Source organism: Tachysurus vachellii, chromosome 14, assembly GCF_030014155.1.
Source record: "Tachysurus vachellii isolate PV-2020 chromosome 14, HZAU_Pvac_v1, whole genome shotgun sequence".
NCBI classification, from domain to species: domain Eukaryota; kingdom Metazoa; phylum Chordata; class Actinopteri; order Siluriformes; family Bagridae; genus Tachysurus; species Tachysurus vachellii.
The window spans coordinates 6,224,668-6,248,471 of record NC_083473.1 but is presented as its reverse complement, the minus strand read 5'-3'; the positions used below and the strand labels follow the sequence as shown (position 1 = coordinate 6,248,471).

Here is a 23,804-nt window from a genome sequence, read left to right as displayed (position 1 = left end):
ATAGAACAAAAGGTTAATATAAAGAATAATATAAAGATTAATAGAATACAAATTTCATGATTAATATTAGATGGATTTAGTTCACAATGTGTTTGTATTTATCCCCAATGAGCAAGTCTGAGGTGACTCAGGCAGCAGTGGCAAGAAAAAACTCCCTTAGATGGCAAAGGAAGAAACCTTGAGAGGAACCAGACACAAAGGGGAACCCGTCCTCATATGGGTGACACTGGAGGGTGTGATTATAAATATACAGTCAAACAGACTGTACTTTTCTGTACAAACTCTATATAAAGTACCAAGAGGAGGATAAGGATAACATTTTGTACATATTATTACTACACCTTCTGTATAACCTCATACCCTTATTTATTACACTGCCACTTGTAAATAAGCTATCTATGCACTTCGGGTTAGATGCTAACTGCATTTCATTGGCTCTGTACATGTACCTTGCACAATGACAATGAAGTTGAATCTAATCTAATCTGATCTAATCTAATTCAACATGATGCTACCAGCACCATGCTTCACTGTAGCAACGGTGTTCTCTATCGAACAGTGGCTTCCCTTTCAAACAGCTTCATTTGGTGTTGTGTTGTGTTGTGTTGTGTTAACACGAAGCTCATGTAATTGCAAACATTTATTCGAAATATTATTATGAATTTTTCCGTCACCCCAAAGCAGCTTTATAGAACAAGTACAAATGATATAGACGGAAGTTCCCTAATCCCTCTTGAGCAAGACTGAGGCAAGGAAAAACTCCCTTAGATGGAAGACTAAGAAACCTTGAGAGGAACCAGGCTTAAAAAGGAACCTCGTCCTCATTTGGGTGACACTGGAGGGTGTGATTATAAACTGCTATAAACGCCAGAGAGTGTTATTATGAATAATGTCCTTTCTACAGTCAGATACAGTCTGATATTTGTGTATTGATGAGCAGGTTGTTGTCCTCAAATAGTTCACATCTCCTCTTTGAATGTCTGAAATCTTCATCTCTGGATGCCTCAGGATTCTCACAGGGTTGATGCCTCTTCTCACTGACAATCCAAAATCTTCATGAAGCAGAACAGAGCTGGAGCTGGTACAATCTCTGGATGCCTCACGACGGGTAGAAAAAGAGAAGGGGTTTCACTCCTAGAAACACTCAATTCATTGTTTAATATTAATAGTGTTTTTCTTCTGGCTCTTCAGGAGGCTCTGACGCCGCAGAAGTGCGCGCCTCACGTCATCGTCCGGGGTTTGGTGCGAGTGCACTGTGTACAGGAGCTGGGCAGAGTTCTGCACTTTATGACCCGCAAAGGTTTAATCAACACCGGAGCTCTTCTCTCCAAACAGCCTCTTCTCCCAGAGCCGTACAGAGACGTGAGTCCTCGTGCAACGTTGCAAGTTATAATACTATTAAGGCATGAATCTTTGTGAATAATCTGTCTTTGTTCTTTCTGCTTACAGAAGAAGGTGTTGGTGATCGGAGCAGGAGCTTCAGGTCTCGCTGCTGCCAGACAGCTGCACAATTTCGGCATGCAGGTCAGTTAGCGCTCGCTCTCCGTACACCAGTGAATCGGTGACTCGAACATTACCACTAGTTGTGAATGAGCGTATGTGAGTGTGTGTGGTGTCCTGAAATGGTCTTGCTCTCGTGATTGTCCCCCTGTGATTGGTCGTAAGGTGGTGGTGTTGGAGGCGAGGGAGCGAATAGGAGGGCGAGTTTGGGACGACACGTCGCTGGGCGTCACCGTAGGTCGAGGTGCACAGATCGTTAACGGATGCATCAACAATCCCATAGCTCTAATGTGCGAACAGGTGAGAGTCGCACAAACACCCACAAATGTTAGATTTTAATATAACACAAATATGCAAGCTTAAAAATATTAAAATCGTCATATTAAGCCAAATTGCGCCAACAACACACTTGATAGCTTACTAATGGTGCACAATTACAATTGGTTAAAAAATAATTGGCATATTTGAGTACATAAAGTGCATCACAGAATCCCAGAGCCAATCATGTTGCAGCATGAAAATGAAGGGCCTTTGCTCTGTTTTCAGCTGGGAGTGAAGATGCACAAGCTGGGCGAGCGCTGCGATCTGATCCAGGAGGGCGGTCAAACCACCGACGTCTCCATAGACAAGCGCATGGACTTCCACTTCAACGCCATACTGGACGTGGTCTCCGAGTGGAGGAAGGACAAGTCACAGCACCAGGACTTCCCGCTCGGGGGTACTGAGAGTTCTTAACACGTCCATCTGTTCAGTCTTGTATTAAAACACAAACAAGTTAAAGCTTCATAATATTTCAGAAACAAAAGGTTTTCAGTTCCATGTCAGTGTGTCCCGAACAGGTCTTTTCTTGTTTTATTTATTTATTTGTTTACTTATTTGTGTGTTTATTTCAGAGAAGATTCAGGAGGTCTACAAGACGTTCCTGCAGGAGTCGGACATTCGCTTCAGTGAGCTGGAAGAGAAAGTACTGCAGTTCCATCTCAGCAACCTGGAGTACGCCTGTGCAAGCCCACTGGACCAGGTGTGTGTGTGTGGCTTTGTGTGGCTTTGTGTGTGTGTGTGTGTGTGTGTGTGTCTTTTATTCCAATTCCAGTCATTTTTTAAACTTTTTATTTATTATAAAAACAAACGGTCCTAATTTTTTTATCCATTTACTGTTAAATGTTTAATATTCTTGAACATTATCACTTCATCTTCTATTCATTTTAAACAAAAGATCTCTTTACAAACTTTATTAACATCATTGATTGTTGATAAAAAGATTTCTGGTATGGGTGTGTGTGTGATTTGGTGCGGGTGTGTGAGTTGGTGCGGGTGTGTGAGTTGGTGCGGGTGTGTGAGTTGGTGCGGGTGTGTGAGTTGGTGCGGGTGTGTGAGTTGGTGCGGGTGTGTGAGTTGGTGCGGGTGTGTGAGTTGGTGCGGGTGTGTGAGTTGGTGCGGGTGTGTGAGTTGGTGCGGGTGTGTGAGTTGGTGCGGGTGTGTGTGTGTGTGAGTTGGTGCGGGTGTGTGTGTGTGAGTTGGTGCGGGTGTGTGTGTGTGAGTTGGTGCGGGTGTGTGCGTGTGTGAGTTGGTGCGGGTGTGTGCGTGTGTGAGTTGGTGCGGGTGTGTGCGTGTGTGAGTTGGTGCGGGTGTGTGCGTGTGTGAGTTGGTGCGGGTGTGTGCGTGTGTGAGTTGGTGCGGGTGTGTGCGTGTGTGAGTTGGTGCGGGTGTGTGTGTGTGAGTTGGTGCGGGTGTGTGCGTGTGTGAGTTGGTGCGGGTGTGTGCGTGTGTGAGTTGGTGCGGGTGTGTGCGTGTGTGAGTTGGTGCGGGTGTGTGCGTGTGTGAGTTGGTGCGGGTGTGTGCGTGTGTGAGTTGGTGCGGGTGTGTGCGTGTGTGAGTTGGTGCGGGTGTGTGCGTGTGTGAGTTGGTGCGGGTGTGTGCGTGTGTGAGTTGGTGCGGGTGTGTGTGTGTGAGTTGGTGCGGGTGTGTGTGTGAGTTGGTGCGGGTGTGTGTGTGAGTTGGTGCGGGTGTGTGTGTGAGTTGGTGCGGGTGTGTGTGTGTGAGTTGGTGCGGGTGTGTGATTTGGTGCAGATGTGTGTGTGTGAGTTGGTGCGGGTGTGTGTGTGAGTTGGTGCGGGTGTGTGTGTGAGTTGGTGCGGGTGTGTGTGTGAGTTGGTGCGGGTGTGTTTGTGTGAGTTGGTGCGGGTGTGTGTGTGATTTGGTGCGGGGGTGTGTGTGTGATTTGGTGCGGGGGTGTGTGTGTGATTTGGTGCGGGGGTGTGTGTGTGATTTGGTGCGGGGGTGTGTGTGTGATTTGGTGCGGGGGTGTGTGTGTGATTTGGTGCGGGGGTGTGTGTGTGATTTGGTGCGGGGGTGTGTGTGTGATTTGGTGCGGGTGTGTGTGTGTGATTTGGTGCGGGTGTTTGTGTGTGATTTGGTGCGGGGGTGTTTGTGTGTGATTTGGTGCGGGTGTTTGTGTGTGATTTGGTGCGGGTGTTTGTGTGTGATTTGGTGCGGCTGTTTGTGTGTGATTTGGTGCGGCTGTTTGTGTGTGAGTTGGTGCGGGTGTTTGTGTGTGAGTTGGTGCGGGTGTTTGTGTGTGAGTTGGTGCGGGTGTGTGTGTGAGTTGGTGCGGGTGTTTGTGTGTGAGTTGGTGCGGGTGTTTGTGTGAGTTGGTGCGGGGGTGTGTGTGTGATTTGGTGCGGGGGTGTGTGTGTGATTTGGTGCGGGGGTGTGTGTGATTTGGTGCGGGGGTGTGTGTGTGATTTGGTGCGGGGGTGTGTGTGTGATTTGGTGCGGGGGTGTGTGTGTGATTTGGTGCGGGTGTGTGTGTGTGAGTTGGTGCGGGTGTGTGTGTGAGTTGGTGCGGGTGTGTGTGTGAGTTGGTGCGGGTGTGTGTGTGAGTTGGTGCGGGTGTGTGTGTGAGTTGGTGCGGGTGTGTGTGTGAGTTGGTGCGGGTGTGTGTGTGAGTTGGTGCGGGTGTGTGTGTGAGTTGGTGCGGGGGTGTGTGTGAGTTGGTGCGGGGGTGTGTGTGAGTTGGTGCGGGGGTGTGTGTGAGTTGGTGCGGGTGTGTGTGTGAGTTGGTGCGGGTGTGTGTGTGAGTTGGTGCGGGTGTGTGTGTGAGTTGGTGCGGGTGTGTGTGTGAGTTGGTGCGGGTGTGTGTGTGAGTTGGTGCGGGTGTGTGTGTGAGTTGGTGCGGGGGGTGTGTGTGAGTTGGTGCGGGGGTGTGTGTGAGTTGGTGCGGGGTGTGTGTGTGAGTTGGTGCAGGTGTGTGTGTGAGTTGGTGCGGGTGTGTGTGTGAGTTGGTGCGGGTGTGTGTGTGAGTTGGTGCGGGTGTGTGTGTGAGTTGGTGCGGGTGTGTGTGTGAGTTGGTGCGGGTGTGTGTGTGAGTTGGTGCGGGGGTGTGTGTGAGTTGGTGCGGGGGTGTGTGTGAGTTGGTGCGGGGGTGTGTGTGAGTTGGTGCGGGGGTGTGTGTGAGTTGGTGCGGGTGTGTGTGTGAGTTGGTGCGGGTGTGTGTGTGAGTTGGTGCGGGTGTGTGTGTGAGTTGGTGCGGGTGTGTGTGTGAGTTGGTGCGGGGGTGTGTGTGAGTTGGTGCGGGGGTGTGTGTGAGTTGGTGCGGGTGTGTGTGTGAGTTGGTGCGGGTGTGTGTGTGAGTTGGTGCGGGTGTGTGTGTGAGTTGGTGCGGGTGTGTGTGTGAGTTGGTGCGGGTGTGTGTGTGAGTTGGTGCGGGTGTGTGTGTGAGTTGGTGCGGGTGTGTGTGTGAGTTGGTGCGGGGGTGTGTGTGAGTTGGTGCGGGGGTGTGTGTGAGTTGGTGCAGGTGTGTGTGTGAGTTGGTGCAGGTGTGTGTGTGAGTTGGTGCAGGTGTGTGTGTGAGTTGGTGCGGGTGTGTGTGTGAGTTGGTGCAGGTGTGTGTGTGAGTTGGTGCGGGTGTGTGTGTGAGTTGGTAAGGGTGTTTTATGTGAGCATTTGTGGTCCAGTGTTTTCATGGATATTCCTGTCACCACGCAGTTCTTTATATTTATTTGGATTTCTTGTGTGTGTTCTGTAGGTTTCTGCTCGCTCGTGGGACCATAACGAGTTCTTCGCTCAGTTCTCAGGGGACCACACACTGCTCACTGAAGGTTATTCCACTCTGCTGCACAAACTAGCTCAAGGACTCAACATCCACCTCAACACTGCGGTGAGAAATACACCACACACCACCTGGTCTCTAAGTGTGTAAAGAAGTGAACACTGGAGTTCATGCAGAAAGGGATAGATACATTTTATCTTATGTCTTCTGTCCGATGGATGGATGGATGGATGGAAAAACGATAAACATTTTGATTGATGGATAAATAGATGAAAGAACAGATTAGATTGACGGATTGGTTTTAAGAAGGCATCAGAGGAGTAAACGTTTGGATGTAAATAAGGGTTTTACTAAAGGGTTGGATTCATGAAGCATTCAATTAGATGGATGGATAAATGTATTGTGAAAATGATGGCTGGATTGAGGACATGATGGTTAGTACACTGGATTGAGGACATGATGGTTAGTACACTGGATTGAGGACATGATGGTTAGTACACTGGATTGAGGACATGATGGTTAGTACACTGGATTGAGGACATGATGGTTAGTACACTGGATTGAGGACACTGGTTATAAGCAGAAGAATGGAGGAACTTATGGATGGATTTGTAGATAGACGGATGAATGGATGGCTGGGTAGACTGATACACAGCCAATAACACAGTGCCTGATCCCATGTAGGTGCAGTGTGTGGATTACTCAGGTGACATCGTGAAGGTCATCACCACCAGCGGAACCCAGTTTACTGCTCAGAAGGTACAGACCTGATACAGACCACGTCATTAAAATGTTCTTCCGACCGAATGGGAGAAAAGCTTCTTACTGTGTGTTGTGCTCTCTTGTGTTGTAGGTGTTAGTGACTGCTCCTTTAGCTCTTCTGCAGAAGAACATCATTCAGTTTAACCCTCCTCTTCCTGAGAGGAAACTCAAAGCCATAAACAGCCTGGGGGCCGGAGTCATCGAGAAGGTACCCGTTATTGCTCAGTGTAATCCAGTAACACACTAGATGGCAAACATGGTATCTTAGCAACCACAAAACACACTAGCTGAAATCCAGCTCCACTGACCAGCTGCTATAAGCAATGATGTTTCTTGCTTTCCAGATTGCACTGCAGTTCCCCTACAGGTTCTGGGACAGTAAGGTGCAGGGAGACGATTATTTTGGTCACGTCCCCCCGAGTCCGGAGAAGAGGGGCATGTTCAGCGTGTTTTACGACATGAGACCAAAGGTCAGAGCACTCAGGCACGCCTGCTGATCTTATTTATCTCACTACTTTTTATCAGATGTCTTTCAACCACAAGTACTGTGTCATGACTTCATGGACATGAGGCACTTTTTGGGTTAAACAGAGAACGGGGCTCATTTCAGTTCCTTGGCCTGTGCCACTTGTCATTTGAACTTATGACACTACGGAGATTATTATCGTTCATAAATAGTTTTTTTTATTTCCCTATCAAAATGGCAGATAAGCAAATTCATATCAATGATTGACAGTTACACAGGTGCTTTGAACTCTCCGATATTAACAGTCGCCTTGGAGGCTCCGCCTCCTTCCTCTTGAATGTTCCTCGACTCTCTGCCTTTGCTTCAAGTCAATTAGAAGTGGAGAATGTGACAAGTTCATTGCAAACCCAACAATGTATGTTTGACTTCAGGATTTTTTAGAAATGAACGCAAAATCAAGCAAACTCTGTGATTTTCTTAGGAGTTGTCAATCTTTTTTTAAATTACAGCAGATTTTCTGCAGGTTTGGGTCGAGACGCGTGATCACAGCACACACTCAGCCATTTTACGCGGGATCACAACACACACTCAGCCAAAGCTCTCTTCCATTCACGTGTGTACAGCTTTCATAGGACATGAGTACAGCTATCATAGAAAGCCATTACATATACGTCTTCACTGATAGGAGTTTAGAAGAAGAATCTTTTTCCTGCCTTTTCACCAATTCAGGTGTCATAGAGAGAGCCTGGCAGATCTGCTGAAACCTCTTCTTTCTTGCTAACGGGTTGTTTAAAAAAAACACCACCTCGGTTTTGGACAAATAACTTTAAACTGTACAATAATCCATCTCACACAATCCCTCAAACTCTACTGTACCTCCACTACATCAGACCCGTGTTAAAGAGGGAGTTAACAATCCCTCGATCTGCTCTGGATGAGGGTTAATCAGTGGCTCGGCGTGTGTGATTTATCTGCAGGGAGAGCAGTGTGTGCTGATGTCCGTGATCACAGGAGAGGCTCAAGCCATGCTGAGGGATCTGGAGGACAGTGAAGTGGTAGAGCTCTGCATGAATGTCCTCAGGGAACTCTTCAAGGAGCAGGTGAGCTGATCAGGCACGCAAATAAAGAAAAAGTAACTTATTTACTGGACTGTAATATATGTGTGTGTGTGTGTGTGTGTGTGAGAGAGCGAGAGAGAGAGAGTGAGTCACTGAAAGATTAGATCATTCCTAAGTGATTTAGTATGTGCAACGCATGACTCCGCAGGAGGTTCCAGACCCAGTGAAGTACTTTGTGACCCACTGGAGTAAAGACGTTTGGTCTCAGATGTCTTACAGCTTCGTGAAGACAGGCGGCAGTGGAGAGGCCTACGACATCATCGCCGAAGACGTCCAGGGGAAGATCTACTTTGCAGGCGAGGTAAAAGATCGGAAAAGAAAGCTGATTGGAAATCGTGTTCGCTCTTAAAAACGACAAGCTCAGAGGCAGAACAGTTGGTTTTCATTGCCATTACCCCATAGCCTGGAAAGCAGGGCTATATAACAGAGTGGCTACATCCTAAATCACATACTTGCGCACTATTCTACAGCATTGTGTAGTATAAATAGCACGAGTCGTGTTAGAGAGGAAGTGCACTTACAAGTACCACTTATTCAACTGGAAAAAAATGCCACTGACTGGGAAACGGCTTGTACTTTAGTTCCAGCTGCAAGTTGATATACATGTACTTTTTCATTTATGTTGTTTCTATAGTAACAGAGCTTTCACATGGTGAACGTAATTTGCGCAACATATTACGTGGCCCAACCTAATTTTTATTTTTGTTTAAATCCACATAATTATTGATATGGTAAGGTTTATTTTTATATAATGTTATTGGAAGAAGTTAAATCAAATTTTATTTGTCACATACACATACATACAGGGTACAACATGCAGTGAAATGCTTTTTGCATCTGTCCGGTATATAAGCATTAAAAAAAAAAGGGGATGCAATTTAGGATAAAAAATAAACCAAAAGGAGATAGAAAAATAAAGTATAAACTATATAAAATATGAAAATATTAGTATAAGTTGAAAAATAATGTGTATACATGTACATAAATATACATGTACATAAATGTGTATGGTTTTTAAAGATTGTCCTTAAAGTGTCCATGTGCAGTATAGTGTATAAAGTGACACTGTGCTGTGTCAGTCCAGAGTTAAAGTGTCAGTCCAGAGTTAAAGTGTCAGTCCAGAGTTAAAGTGTCAGTCCAGAGTTAAAGTGTCAGTCCAGAGTTAAAGTGTCAGTCCAGAGTTAAAGTGTCAGTCCAGAGTTAAAGTGTCAGTCCAGAGTTAAAGTGTCAGTCCAGAGTTAAAGTGTCAGTCCAGAGTTAAAGTGTCAGTCCAGAGTTAAAGTGCAAGTCCAGAGTTAAAGTGTCAGTCCAGAGTTAAAGTGTCAGTCCAGAGTTAAAGTGTCAGTCCAGAGTTAAAGTGTCAGTCCAGAGTTAAAGTGTCAGTCCAGAGTTAAAGTGTCAGTCCAGAGTTAAAGTGTCAGTCCAGAGTTAAAGTGTCAGTCCAGAGTTAAAGTGCCAGTCCAGAGTTAAAGTGCCAGTCCAGAGTTAAAGTGTCAGTCCAGAGTTAAAGTGTCAGTCCAGAGTTAAAGTGTCAGTCCAGAGTTAAAGTGTCAGTCCAGAGTTAAAGTGCAAGTCCAGAGTTAAAGTGCAAGTCCAGAGTTAAAGTGCAAGTCCAGAGTTAAAGTGCAAGTCCAGAGTTAAAGTGCAAGTCCAGAGTTAAAGTGCAAGTCCAGAGTTAAAGTGCAAGTCCAGAGTTAAAGTGCAAGTCCAGAGTTAAAGTGCAAGTCCAGAGTTAAAGTGCAAGTCCAGAGTTAAAGTGCAAGTCCAGAGTTAAAGTGCAAGTCCAGAGTTAAAGTGCAAGTCCAGAGTTAAAGTGCAAGTCCAGAGTTAAAGTGCAAGTCCAGAGTTAAAGTGCCAGTGCAAAAAAGGTGTGCAGAAAAACAGTGACGATGGAGAGAAAGGTCCAGTACTAGATCCTGGGTGTTTCCTGGTTTAAGTCTCTAGTTTCAGCTTCTTTTTTTGTTTCTGATTAACTTCAGGACTATAGAAAAGAAGAGAAGTGAAGAACGACAGGGGTTTATATCTTTTATAATGCAAGTGAGAGGAACAGGATGGTTCATGGTATTAAACGTAACAGTAAAAGAACAAAAATGATGACAAATCTTTTCTTAATTCTTTTTAAAAAAAATGTTGGTGTGAAAAAATTTGCTGTGGTATAAACGATATGCTGTTGTTATCAATGTGGCAACAGAAAACTCCTAATCCATTCACTGATTTATATTCCTTCATCAGCACAACCCTGTGTGTTTTATTCCAGCTGTGTCCTCAGTGTTAACTTTTTTCTCTTCTTTTTGTTTGGTGCCGTTCCTCCTTCAGGCCACAAACCGACACTTTCCTCAGACGGTAACTGGTGCGTATCTGAGCGGTGTCCGAGAAGCGAGTAAGATCACAGCACTTTGACGCAAGCGAAGGACCGTGGGATGTTTAATCCGAGCTTCCACAACTCCTCTACAGCAGGTGTTTCCAACTCCAATCAGTACCTGTTACGGCTGTGGAGATATTTATTACTGTAGCAACACTGCACATAATATAATGCACCACAGTGTCTTTATCTCCTGAGTCCTGGGAAAAATGACCTGTTCGGTTATGTTTTTGGTTATTTTGTGAGAATTTTGTCAGCACTTCACTCTTTTTTTTTTTTTCAAGATTTCAAAGTTTTTTTGTTTGTTTGCGAATGATTACTGACTGAATTTTTCCCACACAAATTACATTTTACACACTATTTTACAAACTAAACACATATTCTTCCTGAAGTAAAAAACACCCAAAACATTTTGCCCACACTTATATAACGTAACCTAACCCATTCAAGCATTTAGACATTGTTTGTGTGTTAATTCATTTATTAGGTTACACGTTTTTGTTGGTTGTAACGAATGGGAACTTTGTGTTGATTCGAACTGTTGTTATTTCTGTATGAACAAAATTGTAATATATACATACTGTAAATTATACTGGTATTTGATCTGTTTTGACTTGTTTTTGTTTGTTTGTTTGTTTGTTTGTTTGTTTCCACATAAATTATCTGAACAAAAAACGAACCCTTGGATTTATTGGTCTTGATTTGATTTGTTTGCTTATGCGCATTTAACGGGGGATAAAATCTGCGTAAATGTTGCGCGTTTGCAACGCGCACGAAGGCATTCTTTGAATGAATGGCGGCGCCGTTTGTGTGGATTATGCGATAACGTTTCCGCCCTGTTTGTGGAAATGCTCGCGATTCATGCGAGCACAAGTAGATCAACTAGTTTCCTGATGTTGGTGGTTTATTTTAAGAGATATTTTTTTTAAAACCAGCGTTAGATTTAGGTGCCCTTACTTCTCGTACGACGCTAAACAGCTAGCTTAGCTACGTAGCATCGAGGCCTAATTGTCATCTTGGCACGTTTTAGGAAACGTGTTTGTGGTCGATGTTAGCGTTTAGATCCATGTGCATCCTGTAACATTTTGTATTTGGACAATTAACCTGCTTAGAAATGTGCAAAACATGTTAAGTGACTTGCGCAGTGGCTGATGATGATGATGATGATGATGAAGATGACGATGATGATGATGAAGATAGTGTATACCTGCTAATTATAGAAATTGGCTTAACTCTGAAGGACCACCTTCCTATCAACTGAAGTTTTTTTTTTTACCTCCCAGAACAGTAGCAAACATGACCAGCATCCAGTCCAGAGATGGTAAATGAGCAGAGATTTATTTTGAGAGCAGATTGCACATATCACATTGTGTTGAAACCATGATTGTTGTGTTGTGTTTGTGTGTACAGAGTCAGTTGGAGACAGTTCTGACGATGAACCTCTGAGTAAAATGTCGAAACCTGGGAAGAAGTGTTCAGAAGAGACGTGTAAGACTGGATCAGCCCAACACATGCCATATTGTGCTTTTCATGTGTAATGGTTTCACTAACCAAACCTGTCTATTCAGCCTCAGATATCATGAAAGATGCTTCACCAGAGAAACCTCTCAATGAACCAACCTCTGCTGCGGATGGTAAAATAACAGCAGTCTGATTCTATAAATGTGCCCGACAAATTATATTTGCCTTGAAATGTGTTCATACACGTTCATGTTCGTGCGTTCATCTTCATTTAAGCTAAAATGAAGGAGACAAATGCAGTATATCAGGGAGCTACACAACATACAAGGTCCAATCCTGAGCTTGATGAGGTTTTCTTTTTCCTCCAGGTTCCTCCCATCTCCCAAAAACACTGCCAGTAGGTGGATTGGCTGCTCTAAATTGTCCGTCTATTGTGGACAATTGTCCCTGAATTATTGTGAATAACGTATATAAATAACTTCTTTAATTGCTGTCAAACTTGTTTATATTATTTAAGCTTAAAGCATAAGTCTCCGTGGGTCAGATGGAAAGATGGGCGTGTCTGAATGGGAAAGATGGGTGTGTCTGAGTGAGACAAACGAAAGATGGGCATGTATGAGTGAGAGGTGGATAGATGGGTGTGTCTGTATGTAACAGATAGATAGATGGGTGTGTCTCAGTGGGACAGATGGTTAGATGGGTGTGTCTGAGTGAGACAAATGAAAGATGGGCATGTATGAGTGAGACTGATGTATAGATGGGTGTGTCTGAGTGGGACAGATGGGAAAGATGGGCGTGTTAGAATGGGACAGATGGATAGATGGGTGTATCTCGATGGGAGAGATGGGCATGTCTCAGTGGGACAGATGGATAGATGGGCGTGTCTGAATGGGAAAGATGGGCATGTCTGGATGGGAAAGATGGGCTTGTCTGAATGGGAAAGATGGGCGTGTCTGAATGGTACAGATGTATAGATGGGCATGTATGAGTGAGACAGTGAATAGATGGGTGTGTCTGAGTGGGACAGATGGGAAAGATGGGCTTGTTAGAATGGGACAGATGGATAGATGGGTGTATCTTGATGGGAGATATGGGCATGTCTGTGTAACAGATAGATAGACGGGTATGTATGAGTGGGGCAGATGAATAGATGGGTGTGTCTCCGTTGGATAGATGGGTGTGTATTCGTTGGATAGATGGGTGTGTCTCCGTTGGATAGATGGGTGTGTCTCCGTTGGATAGATGGGTGTGTCTCCGTTGGATAGATGGGTGTGTCTCCGTTGGATAGATGGGTGTGTCTCCGTTGGATAGATGGGTGTGTCTCCGTTGGATAGATGGGTGTGTCTCCGTTGGATAGATGGGTGTGTCTCCGTTGGATAGATGGGTGTGTCTCCGTTGGATAGATGGGTGTGTCTCCGTTGGATAGATGGGTGTGTCTCCGTTGGATAGATGGGTGTGTCTCCGTTGGATAGATGGGTGTGTCTCCGTTGGATAGATGGGTGTGTTTAAGTGGGATAGATTGGTGGCTTTAAGTTGGCTTTGATTTTGCAATTGTGGTTGTGAGAATAATGTCTAATCACACAGCCTGTAATAATTTTTCTCTCGCCCAGACTGTCCTGGACACAGCACTGATGATGAGCCTCTGAGCAAACTGATTGAGTCAAAGGGGTCGAAACAATTAAATAAACAGCCAGAGACTGGTGAGTGTCGTATACATACATGAGACATTTGGACACCCCTTTAATGGACTGTACCATTTCTGCTCTGGTGTCACTGCTTCAGACATGGCTTAAGAGAGGAAAAAAGAAAGAAAAGCCTGAGATTAGAAACTAGAAGAGGAATAAGGAATCTGTTTTATACAGTATCATTTTCTTATTATTATATCTTTACAGACACTGTTTAAACATTTCTGGTATGTTTGCTAATGAAGGGAAATTAAAGGTCTTGTTGGTTTCATTGTACTGCATTTTGTCTGATTTTGTTTTTTAATATAATCTGCAGGGGAACTGTCAGATTCTGAAGAAGGTCAGCCGCTGACGATTATCATCAAAAAGAAGAAGCAGAAGGCAGATACAGAAGAGCCTGAAGGTGTGGGTTCATGCATTGCTTTTAGTAAAATGTGCTGCTCTGTTCCTTCAATCACCAATTCACTCACTCACTCACTCACTTACCTATCTACTCACACAACCACCCACCCACCCACTCACTCGCCCACCCACTCACACACCCACCCACTCACACACCCACTCACTCATTCACCCACTCACTCATTCACCCACCCACTCACACACCCACTCACTCACCCACCCACTCACTCATTCACCTGCCCACTCACACACCCACTCACTCACCCACCTGTCCACCCACTCAATCACCCACCCACCCACTCACTCGCCCACCCACTCGCCCACCCACTCACTCATTCACCTACCCACTCACACACCCACTCACTCACCCACTCACTCACCCACCCACCCACTTATTCACCCACCCACTTTTCCACCCTCTCACTCACCCACTCACCATCCCCTCACCCACCCACCCTCTCACTTACCCTCTCATTCACTTGCCCGCCCACTCCCTCACCCACCATCTCACACATCCTCTCACTCACCCGCTCACTTGTCCACCCACTCACTCACTCACTCATTCATCCACCCACTCACTCACTCACCCACCCTCTCACACATCCTCTCACACATCCTCTCACCCACCCACTCACTTGCCCACCCACTCACTTGCCCACTCACTCACTCACCCACCCATCCTCATCCTCACACCCACTCACTCAAACTTCCACCCACTCACTCAAACTCCCACCCACTCACTCATCCTCCCACCCACTCACCCATCCTCCCACTCACTCACCCATCCTCCCACCCACCCACTCACTCACTCATCCTCCCACTCACTCACCCATCCTCCCACCCACCCACTCACTCACTCATCCTCCCACCCACTCACTCATCCTCCCACTCACTCACCCATCCTCCCACCCACTCACTCACTCATCCACCCAATTTTCTGACAAATAGAAAACTCCTGTATTTATAGATGCCAAGAAGACCAGGAGCCCAAAAAAGCGTAAAGCTGTGACAAAGGCCTCAAAGCTCAGAGAGTCATCACCCACACCGTCACCATCTCCGTCACCGGTGAAGGTCACTCAGAGACGAGGACGAAAAGGTAGCGATCGTGAGATCTGCACTGTCACAGCAGGGTTTTTTGCAGGCAGGTTTACTCGTGTAGTCTAGTGTAGTTTAGTTCATTTAGGATTATTTCTCAAATATTTTCCCCACACTATTCTAGAACGATCTCACTATTATAATTAAACCGCAAGCATATAAGCTAAAAATTAATGAGTGTCTTTGCTTCTTTGCGTCTGTGTCTGGTACACAACTCATTATTTTGCTGAGAGATCAACATGGGTGAGTCATTTTTCTGCAAAACGTGCACATTTAAAGGTGGGGACACGATGTTCGAAAAAACTGAGTCGGGCCGACTAACAAAACGACCGTGTAGCCAATAAGCAGGAAGGGGCGTGTCTTGTCAATATGCGGCAGAGAGAGTGTTCAGTGCGCATGTCCGACATTAGCCTCTGCCGTTACCTCTGCCTCGGGTTCTAGGTGTTGAACGTCGTCTTCCGCGTGAAACAGAGCTAAACCTTTCATGGTACAACACACAGTACTACAAAAACACATTTGTATTACCATAGTATTACTCATTGAGTTCATTTACTGATAAAAATATCCCCTTGGCCAGCTGCCCCAGCAGGTTCCACCATAATAGTTACCTGGGTTACATATGTATGTGTGGGGAGGAGCTATCAAAACAGGGGTGACACCCATTTGCGTTAGGGGCGGGTTTGTTTTGGTGATTTCAAATGTCAACATTGGCTTTTAAACATCGTGCCATGTCAACATTTGGTGTCTGGATCTCACCCATGTTGTTTTTCTCATTTATTACACACACACATATTTCAAAGATTTGGATTTTAAAATGGCCCGGCATTTATGTCACATTTACAAAACCTTGTTAATAATCACTAAAGAAAATCATTGTTCGTTCTGGACTTCCTCCCATCAGGACACAGAGCATCACCATTGGAGGACATGAGCTCACAGATTCACATGATTGGCTAATGCTGCTGTGATTGACTCTGGAGACAAAGTAGTGCAATTCATCTGCCCAGATAACAAGACCAGAATTATTAGTCTTAAGTTCCTGGCCAAGGATGAGTGCAGAATTGTCAGGGTTCTCCAAAGGATAGAACGAAGGTTTTTCTGAAGCAAAAAATGTTGACGTTTTTGTTTAATTTTCGTAGATGGTTTTGGCTGTAAAGAACACACAGTGTTGTCAGTTTATTAGCAACAGCTACCATTGGACTTAATGTTGGTCTACTGTTCAGATCCCAACACCACCACTGCTGGACCCTTGAGCAAGGTTCTTAACCATCAACTGCTCAAGCTCGATGAAAAACAAACAAACAAACAAACAAACAAAAAGACTTGTTATAAATCCAGGGCTCTCAAGCTTTGAAAAAGGCAAGAGTGACATTTTCAACCCCCCAGCGAAAAATGAAACAAAAAATGTGTGTGTGAAAGAAAGAGAGAGAGAGAGAGAGATTATGACTGGTGTTTATTGTAAGTGTTTATTGCCTTTTTGGACTCCTTTATCATTTGTAATGTTGCTTCCATTTAAAACAGTTCGGCTCAAGCCCAGACATTTTTAGGGTCATGATTGAGGACAATGTCCCGTCCAGAGACAAGCTGTTTTGTGTTGAGGTTTTGTTCAAACCGACCATCGAAAATACCCTCTCTAATGAATATGTTTTTTTTATTTTTTTTTATTGGTTGTTGTGTTAAATATTACCCAAATACAATAGTGCTATTTTCTGATTGGCTATTGTGTAGCCTCTTTTTTTGATTGGCTGATAAGCGTCAGGCTCGACTAAGCGCTCCAGGGGGGACGCGCTTGATTCCTGCCTGGTTCCATGTGCAGACTGATACATTTTGGGCGCTGCGGCATATTAATTATATGATGAATAGTAAGTTTTTCTGCATGACAAATACAATGTGTGGCGGGAGAGCGTGACAAAAGACCCAAATGAGTGACTGTCACTCTCAATGCGTGACACTTTAGAGCCCTGTAAAGGCATTTGCTAAATGCCATAAATGTAATTATCAGGTAAACGTACCATATACGGTCATTATATAAAGTACAAATTCTGAACTCAGCTGTTAATATTATCTTGTTTTGTCTCCATCAATAGACACAGTGCACACTGCACAGTCAAGTGCTGGTTTATCTTTCTCCTAGGTAAAGACGACTCAAAGAAGAAAGCAGCGGCACGATCGGCTGCTGTCAACGCGACGCCTAAAAGGAGAGGACGTGCGAAGAAGGAAGGTAAAATTGTCTTAGATTCCATGAATAAAACCTGCCTTGTTTAAAAACAGATGAACAGATGCTGCTGTTCTGAGGTACTTTATAAAATGAACGTAAACAGATCTACGCGAATGTTTTCACACAGCCGCGTGTAGCGACAGCTCGGATGACGAGACCTTGAGCGAGTTGGTGAGGAAGAAGAGCGAGCCGGCGATGAAGCAGGCGGTGGTCCTGTTAGAAAGGATGTCTGAACAAGACGTGATGGACGCGGTGGCTCGGGGACGAACACGCAGCCAAGAGCAGGAAGGTACCGCAAGTGCATGTGACAACAGACTGGGAGAAATGATCACTCCTGAGGATAGATAGAGTGGACTTCCACTCAGTAATCACTCACTTCTCTGTCTCTCTCATTTCTGCCTCCTCTCTTTGCTCCTCTCTTTGCTCCTCTCTCAACCCCCTCTTTTCTCCATTCTCACTTCTTCTCTTCTCCTCTCTCTCTCTTCTCCCCCTCTCTTTTCTACACTTCTTTACGTCTCCTCTCTCTCATGTCTACTCTCTCTCTTCTCCCCCTCTCTTTTCTGTTCTCACTTCCTCTCTTCTCTCCTCTCTCGCTCCTCTCTCTCCTCCCTCTCTATTTTTTCCTTTCTCACTTCTTCTCTTCTCCTCTCTTTCGCTTCTCACTGTGTCCTCTCTCTTTCTGTCCTCTCTCTATCTTCTCCCCTCTCTCTTCTCCTTTCTCACTTCTCTCTCTCTCTCTCTCTCTCTCTCTCTCTCTCTCTCTCTCTCTCACCTTCTCTCTCCTCTCTTCTCCCCCCTCTCTTCTCCTTTCTCACTTCTTCTCTCTCTCTCTCTCTCTCTCTCTCTCTCTTTTCTCTCTCTCCATCTCTCACTTTCTCTCTCTTCTCCCCCTCTCTCTTCTCCTTTCTCACTTCTTTCTCTTCTCTCTCTCTCTCTCTCTCTCTCTCTCTCTCCCCATCTCTCACTTTCTCTCTCTTCTCCCCCTCTCTCTTCTCCTTTCTCACTTCTTCTCTTCTCTCTCTCTCTCTCTCTCTCTCTCTCTCTTCTCTCTCTCTCTCTCCCCATCTCTCACTTTCTCTCTCTTCTCCCCCTCTCTCTTCTCCTTTCTCACCTCTCTCTCCCTCTCTCTCCCCTACTCATGGTGTAGAGAGCACAGCAGAGAGCTCAGATGAGGAACCTCTGAGTCACAAGTTGAAGAAGCTGAAAGACCAGAGTAAGACTGCGAGAGGCAGAAAACCAGCAGCAGGTAACCAGTTCCCTCAAGACCACATCTCTAAATCGTGACAGATGCATCAGACCACATTAATAATACATAAGAAACAAAACACCACACTAATCAGTGACGGAGCACCAACAGCTGCACACACCGAGGTGTTTTATTCCTCTTCTCTGTAACACATCAAGCCTGACAACTCTTCTGTTCATTACAGACTGCTACAGAGTACTTTTTATCCCTTTATAGTTATATTATTTGTCCTTAAACATGGAACATGAATTCATTAACGGACACACAATTAGGGTTGCAAAGGAGCGGAAAGTTCCGGAAATTTACCGCGGGAACTTAATCTGGGATTAATTTTGGAAATATTCCAAATTGGAAACTTTACAGGAATTTATGGGAATTATTTGGAAATGTAGGGAAATTTATATAAACTATATCATATTCAACCAAAAATAAACCTTTTGTTTGGTCATAAGCAGACGTTCATGAAAGGTAACACAAATTTTAAAAATGACGTCTTGACTGATTTAATTGCAAGTAGAACTTTAATTGATTCTTTCATCGAGTAACAATGCTAGTTGTTAATTTGCTAGTTAAACTATAATACCATTGATCAAATATATTTATCCAAGTTTCATAATCAAAACTTAATTGACTTGATGTAGTCCTTGGGCTCAAATGCAGCAAGTGTGGCTTCTGTGGTAGTCAAGGAGTGGAAAATGGAGGGGAATCCCCCCCCCCCACCCCCCCGAATGATATATTACATTACATTACATTACATTTACAGCATTTGGCAGACGCCCTTATGCAGAGCGACGTACATAAGTGCTTAAATCTCTATCATTGGGTACATTAATGCTGGCTCACTAGGTTACATACTTGTATACGGAGGATTTCTTTTTTATTTCGGGGGGAGTGAGTGTGTGAGGGAGGCTCATCAAATTATCTGTGCATGTGGTAACACTCCTAATTTACTGCTTAAGAGTTAGTAAGGTGGTTATTAAGGTATTTAGGTATTGGGTGCAATTAATAATGTAGAATAAGGTAATGCAGAATAAGGCATTAATATGTGCTTAATAAATAGCCAATATAGGGGCACGGTGGCTTAGTGGTTAGCACGTTCGCCTCACACCTCCAGGGTTGGGGTTCAATTCCCACCTCCGCCTTGTGTGTGTGGAGTTTGCATTTTCTCCCCGTGCCTCGGGGGTTTCCTCCGGGTACTCCGGTTTCCTCCCCCGGTCCAAAGACATGCATGGTAGGTTGATTGGCATCTCTGGAAAATTGTCCATAGTGTGTGATTGCGTGAGTGAATGAGAGTGTGTGTGTGCCCTGCGATGGGTTGGCACTCCGTCCAGGGTGTATCCTGCCTTGATGCCCGATGACGCCTGAGATAGGCACAGGCTCCCCGTGACCCGAGGTAGTTCGGATAAGCGGTAGAAGATGAGTGAGAGAGTGAGAGAAATAGCCAATATTCTATTAATATTCATGCAATAAGCAACTAGTTAAATGACCCTAAAATAAAGTGTTACTGTGCATGTTATGGAAGAATGCAAGTACATGCAGGGGGTTTGGCCTCAATGGCCCTCCAGTAAGCAGTGTGTTGTGTGCAAGAGACCGAGGAATGCAGGGTACAAATTCAACTTAAATTGCATTAAATCTTGTTGTTTTAAACAAAATTATGCTGCAAGATTTTTTTAACTCCATTTAAGTTCCTTGTTATAGGCAACCAGTTTATTTCCATATATTCCCCTTAATTCCCGTATATTCCCATTAATTCTCATGGAAAGTTTCCAGCCTTGAATATTCCCGGAATTTTGCAACCCTACACACAATATATCTTTGTTTATTCGGAGACAGACTACATTCTTAGTTCTTTAGTCCGTTCTCATGTTTTTTTTATATAGATTTATAAGATATAAAGCAAAACCTGCTATTTATTTAGTTCCTTCTTGCACAAACCTACGGTGGCCGGGAAGTGCAAAACACATTAACAAATCTGAAAACACATTAACAAGTCAGACAACCCGGAAGCGGTTGGTATAGTTTGTGAATGGAAACTTACCATCATCAGACGAGACACCTTTCATTCACCTTTATATCTTTAATGACAGGTGTCTTGTCCAATGATCAGTAAGTTTCCATTCACAAACTATACCTACCGCTTCCGGGTTGTCTGAATCGGTGAACGAAACACATTAACAAATCAGAAAACACATTAACAAATCAGAAAACACATTAACAAATCAGAAAACACATTAACAAATCAGAAAACACAACGACATTTCAGACAACCCAGAAGCGGTTGGTATAGTTTGTGATTGGACAAGACACCTGTCACTCAAGGTATACATGAAGTTCAACAGTCTGCCGCAGGGAAACGTTGGGATGGATGGATGGAATGGATTACTGTGGATTAATTCTGTTATTTTCTTATATTTAAACGGAGAACTTTAGACATTACACATAAGATTCCATACCTGTATATCTTGAGTGACAGGTGTCTTGTCCAAAGTTTCAATTCACAAACGATACACTACCGTTTCCAGGTTGTCTGACTTGTTGTTGTGTTTTCGGATTTGTTAATGTGTTTTCGGATTTGTTCATTTGTTTTGCACCTCCCGGCCACCGTACAAACCTTCTCTAAACAGATGCCAGTTCGGACGACGAGCCTTTGGTGAGGAAAGTGAAAATGGCGAAGGTGAAGGATAAGTTTAGAAAGAGAGCCAACGGAGAAGAGGACACGGTCAAACAAGGTGTGTCTCCATTCCAGTCCAACAAATTGTCTCACAGCAGCGACACACTCTTTAAACCTCTTGAACAGAATGAAGGAGCTGAACAAGAAGTTTGAATTCGTTAAACTTTTCTGGGAAACATTTTCTACAGACTTTGAATTTAGAACGAGAACGAGTTGTGATTCAGAACATAGAATAGACATTAGACATTATTGTTTAGGAGAATGAGACGGCTATCGCAAGGAGACGCTTCATTTTGCTTTTATTTAACACATGCTGTTCTAAGCTCAGGGGGGGCACGGTGGCTTAGTGGTTAGCACGTTTGCCTCACACCTCCAGGGTTGGGGGTTCGATTCCCGCCTCCGCCTTGTGTGTGTGGAGTTTGCATGTTCTCCCTGTGCCTCGGGGGTTTCCTCCGGGTACTCCGGTTTCCTCCCCCGGTCCAAAGACATGCATGGTAGGTTGATTGGCATCTCTGGAAAATTGTCCGTACAGTGTGATTGTATGAGAGTGTGTATGTGCCCTGTGATGGGTTGGCACTCCGTCCAGGGTGTATCCTGCCTTGATGCCCGATGACGCCTGAGATAGGCACAGGCTCCCCGTGACCCGAGATAGTTCGGATAAGCGGTAGAAAATGAATGAGTGAGTGAGTGAATGTTCTCAGCTCACATTCTCAATCATTTCAGTTCAAACCAAAAGAAAGCAGAGTCTTAAGTGTGGTTAAAAGCCACACGTAGGTAAACTCCTTGTGACCCCATACAGGTGAGGATTATGATGACTCCTCCCCTTCTCTGTCTCCGCCTCCTCTGTTCTGACCTGACACTAGACTCCTCCCCTTCTCTGTCTCCGCCTCCTCTGTTCTGACCTGACACTAGACTCCTCCCCTTCTCTGTCTCCGCCTCCTCTGTTCTGACCTGACACTAGACTCCTCCCCTTCTCTGTCTCTGCCTCCTCTGTTCTGACCTGACACTAGACTCCTCCCCTTCTCTGTCTCCGCCTCCTCTGTTCTGACCTGACACTAGACTCCTCCCCTTCTCTGTCTCTGCCTCCTCTGTTCTGACCTGACACTAGACTCCTCCCCTTCTCTGTCTCTGCCTCCTCTGTTCTGACCTGACACTAGACTCCTCCCCTTCTCTGTCTCTGCCTCCTCTGTTCTGACCTGACACTAGACTCCTCCCCTTCTCTGTCTCTGCCTCCTCTGTTCTGACCCGACACTAGACTCCTCCCCTTCTCTGTCTCCGCCTCCTCTGTTCTGACCCGACACTAGACTCCTCCCCCTCTCTGTCTCCGCCTCCGCTGTTCTGACCTGACGCTTGACTCCTCCCCCTCTCTGTCTCCTCCCCCCTTCTGTCTAGTGTTGACACTACACGCCGCCTTCACAGTTATGTCATTAAAGGAAAAAAAAAACCTGTCATGATGGATGTGAAGTTTTTTCGATACAGAATGTCACGTATCTGTCCCAGTATTTTGTAAATCTGACGTATAAACACTGCAGTTTTCTCTGAGTGACTGAAACGTTCTCTGGACCACATAATTATGCATAATAATCATGTAATTGTAGTTTATTTTAGTTAGAATTAAACCTACTCTTATACTTTAACACTGTCCTGTTCTCAACCCAGGAGTCTTTATCTGCTCGGGGACTTTTACACTAACATCTCTGTTTTAGATCTAAATCTCCGTCCCGAATTCTATAAAGCTGTCTGTTTCCTTTCATGCAGATAAAGAGCTGAGCGAGGAGGACAAGGGTCCAGACTGAGATCCCAGCAGCATCCACACGCAACACAACACACCAGTGAGCGTCTCGCTTCACCAACCTCGTACACACTTTCTCACCATGACCCATGAACGTGTTTTCTCTTTCCAGATTTAACAGAGCAAACGAGAAGAGGACTCGTTTCTTTCACCGTTCTGTAATCAGTACTTCAGTGCTTCATTCCCTTTATTTATTTATATACGCAGTAACAATATCGCAGGGTTTGTTTTTTTTTCCAGCTCCTAAAAATGTAAATCACTTTCACACCACAAAGTATCAAAAACCCTAAAATGCTTTCATTGACCTTGTTTTAGCATTTTACATTTTGTACAGTCTTAACCAGGCTTCAGCCTTTTACATTGTGTACGTTGATGCTTTGCTTTGTATTACGATACAGAAAAAAAAAGTCACTAAATGTAATTGACAGATTCCGAGAAAGGAACAGAACATGAAATAACAGGTTTTTTGATAAATAGTATTGGTGTGTACACAAGTATGAAGAAGTGTGAGAGAGGAATGTGGAGAACCGTGTTACAGATGTATATGGGTTTTTTTTTTTTTTTTTTTTTTTTTAGTTTGTTGTGATAAATGTGATTTTACCAGATCAGATGGTTGGAATTCCTAACAAATGCTTAGATTCCTGCTGTCAGTACAATCTACAAGGCTTTAAAAAATGATTCAATATGTGACTTTATAATAAAAAGTGTAGGAACTCTGTAGTTCTTGTCTTTGTTTTTATTTTTCCTTTCACACTGATCTATAACATTTTATGCATCAGCTTAAAATAAATGTCCCCCCACACACTGTGTGTGTGTGTGTGTGTGTGACAGACAGATGTCGGTTTATTCTTTAGAACATCTGCAATCTGACATCTGCAAATGCAGCTGCTTGACCTGCCCAAGTTCTCACACGCCACACCATCGCTGCGCTCCCTCCCTCCACTGGTGCTTGCTTACAAAGCCAAAAATAGACCA

At 44.5% G+C, this 23,804-nt stretch overlaps 2 protein-coding genes across 3 annotated transcripts in view; both read left to right on the top strand.

Moving 5' to 3' along the window:
* The window catches only part of LOC132856827 (lysine-specific histone demethylase 2), an 18,290-nt gene extending 7,352 nt beyond the window's left edge, over positions 1 to 10,938 (top strand). The window contains exons 10-21 of the mRNA XM_060886638.1: positions 1,192 to 1,362; positions 1,450 to 1,524; positions 1,666 to 1,800; positions 2,047 to 2,218; positions 2,394 to 2,521; positions 5,528 to 5,659; positions 6,236 to 6,310; positions 6,405 to 6,521; positions 6,658 to 6,783; positions 7,757 to 7,879; positions 8,046 to 8,198; positions 10,214 to 10,938. Coding sequence (XP_060742621.1) covers positions 1,192 to 1,362; positions 1,450 to 1,524; positions 1,666 to 1,800; positions 2,047 to 2,218; positions 2,394 to 2,521; positions 5,528 to 5,659; positions 6,236 to 6,310; positions 6,405 to 6,521; positions 6,658 to 6,783; positions 7,757 to 7,879; positions 8,046 to 8,198; positions 10,214 to 10,297 — 1,491 coding nt within the window. The 3' untranslated portion in view covers positions 10,298 to 10,938. The remainder of the gene's footprint in view (positions 1 to 1,191; positions 1,363 to 1,449; positions 1,525 to 1,665; positions 1,801 to 2,046; positions 2,219 to 2,393; positions 2,522 to 5,527; positions 5,660 to 6,235; positions 6,311 to 6,404; positions 6,522 to 6,657; positions 6,784 to 7,756; positions 7,880 to 8,045; positions 8,199 to 10,213) is intronic.
* Positions 10,939 to 11,034: 96 nt separating this feature from the next.
* Positions 11,035 to 23,549, top strand: LOC132856828 (nucleolar protein dao-5-like). Of its 2 annotated transcripts, XM_060886639.1 has the most exons (12): positions 11,054 to 11,154; positions 11,543 to 11,580; positions 11,670 to 11,747; positions 11,828 to 11,893; positions 13,331 to 13,420; positions 13,722 to 13,808; positions 14,775 to 14,903; positions 17,037 to 17,123; positions 17,248 to 17,409; positions 18,268 to 18,366; positions 20,991 to 21,095; positions 22,796 to 23,549. In XM_060886639.1, the coding sequence occupies exons 1-12, from the start codon at positions 11,108 to 11,110 to the stop codon at positions 22,831 to 22,833; spliced, it is 1,026 nt and encodes a 341-aa protein (XP_060742622.1). In that variant the 5' UTR covers positions 11,054 to 11,107; the 3' UTR covers positions 22,834 to 23,549. The 2 variants fall into 2 exon arrangements, with proteins under 2 accessions (XP_060742623.1, XP_060742622.1); XM_060886640.1 differs by having other exon boundaries at positions 11,035 to 11,580.
* Positions 23,550 to 23,804: the final 255 nt, after the last annotated feature.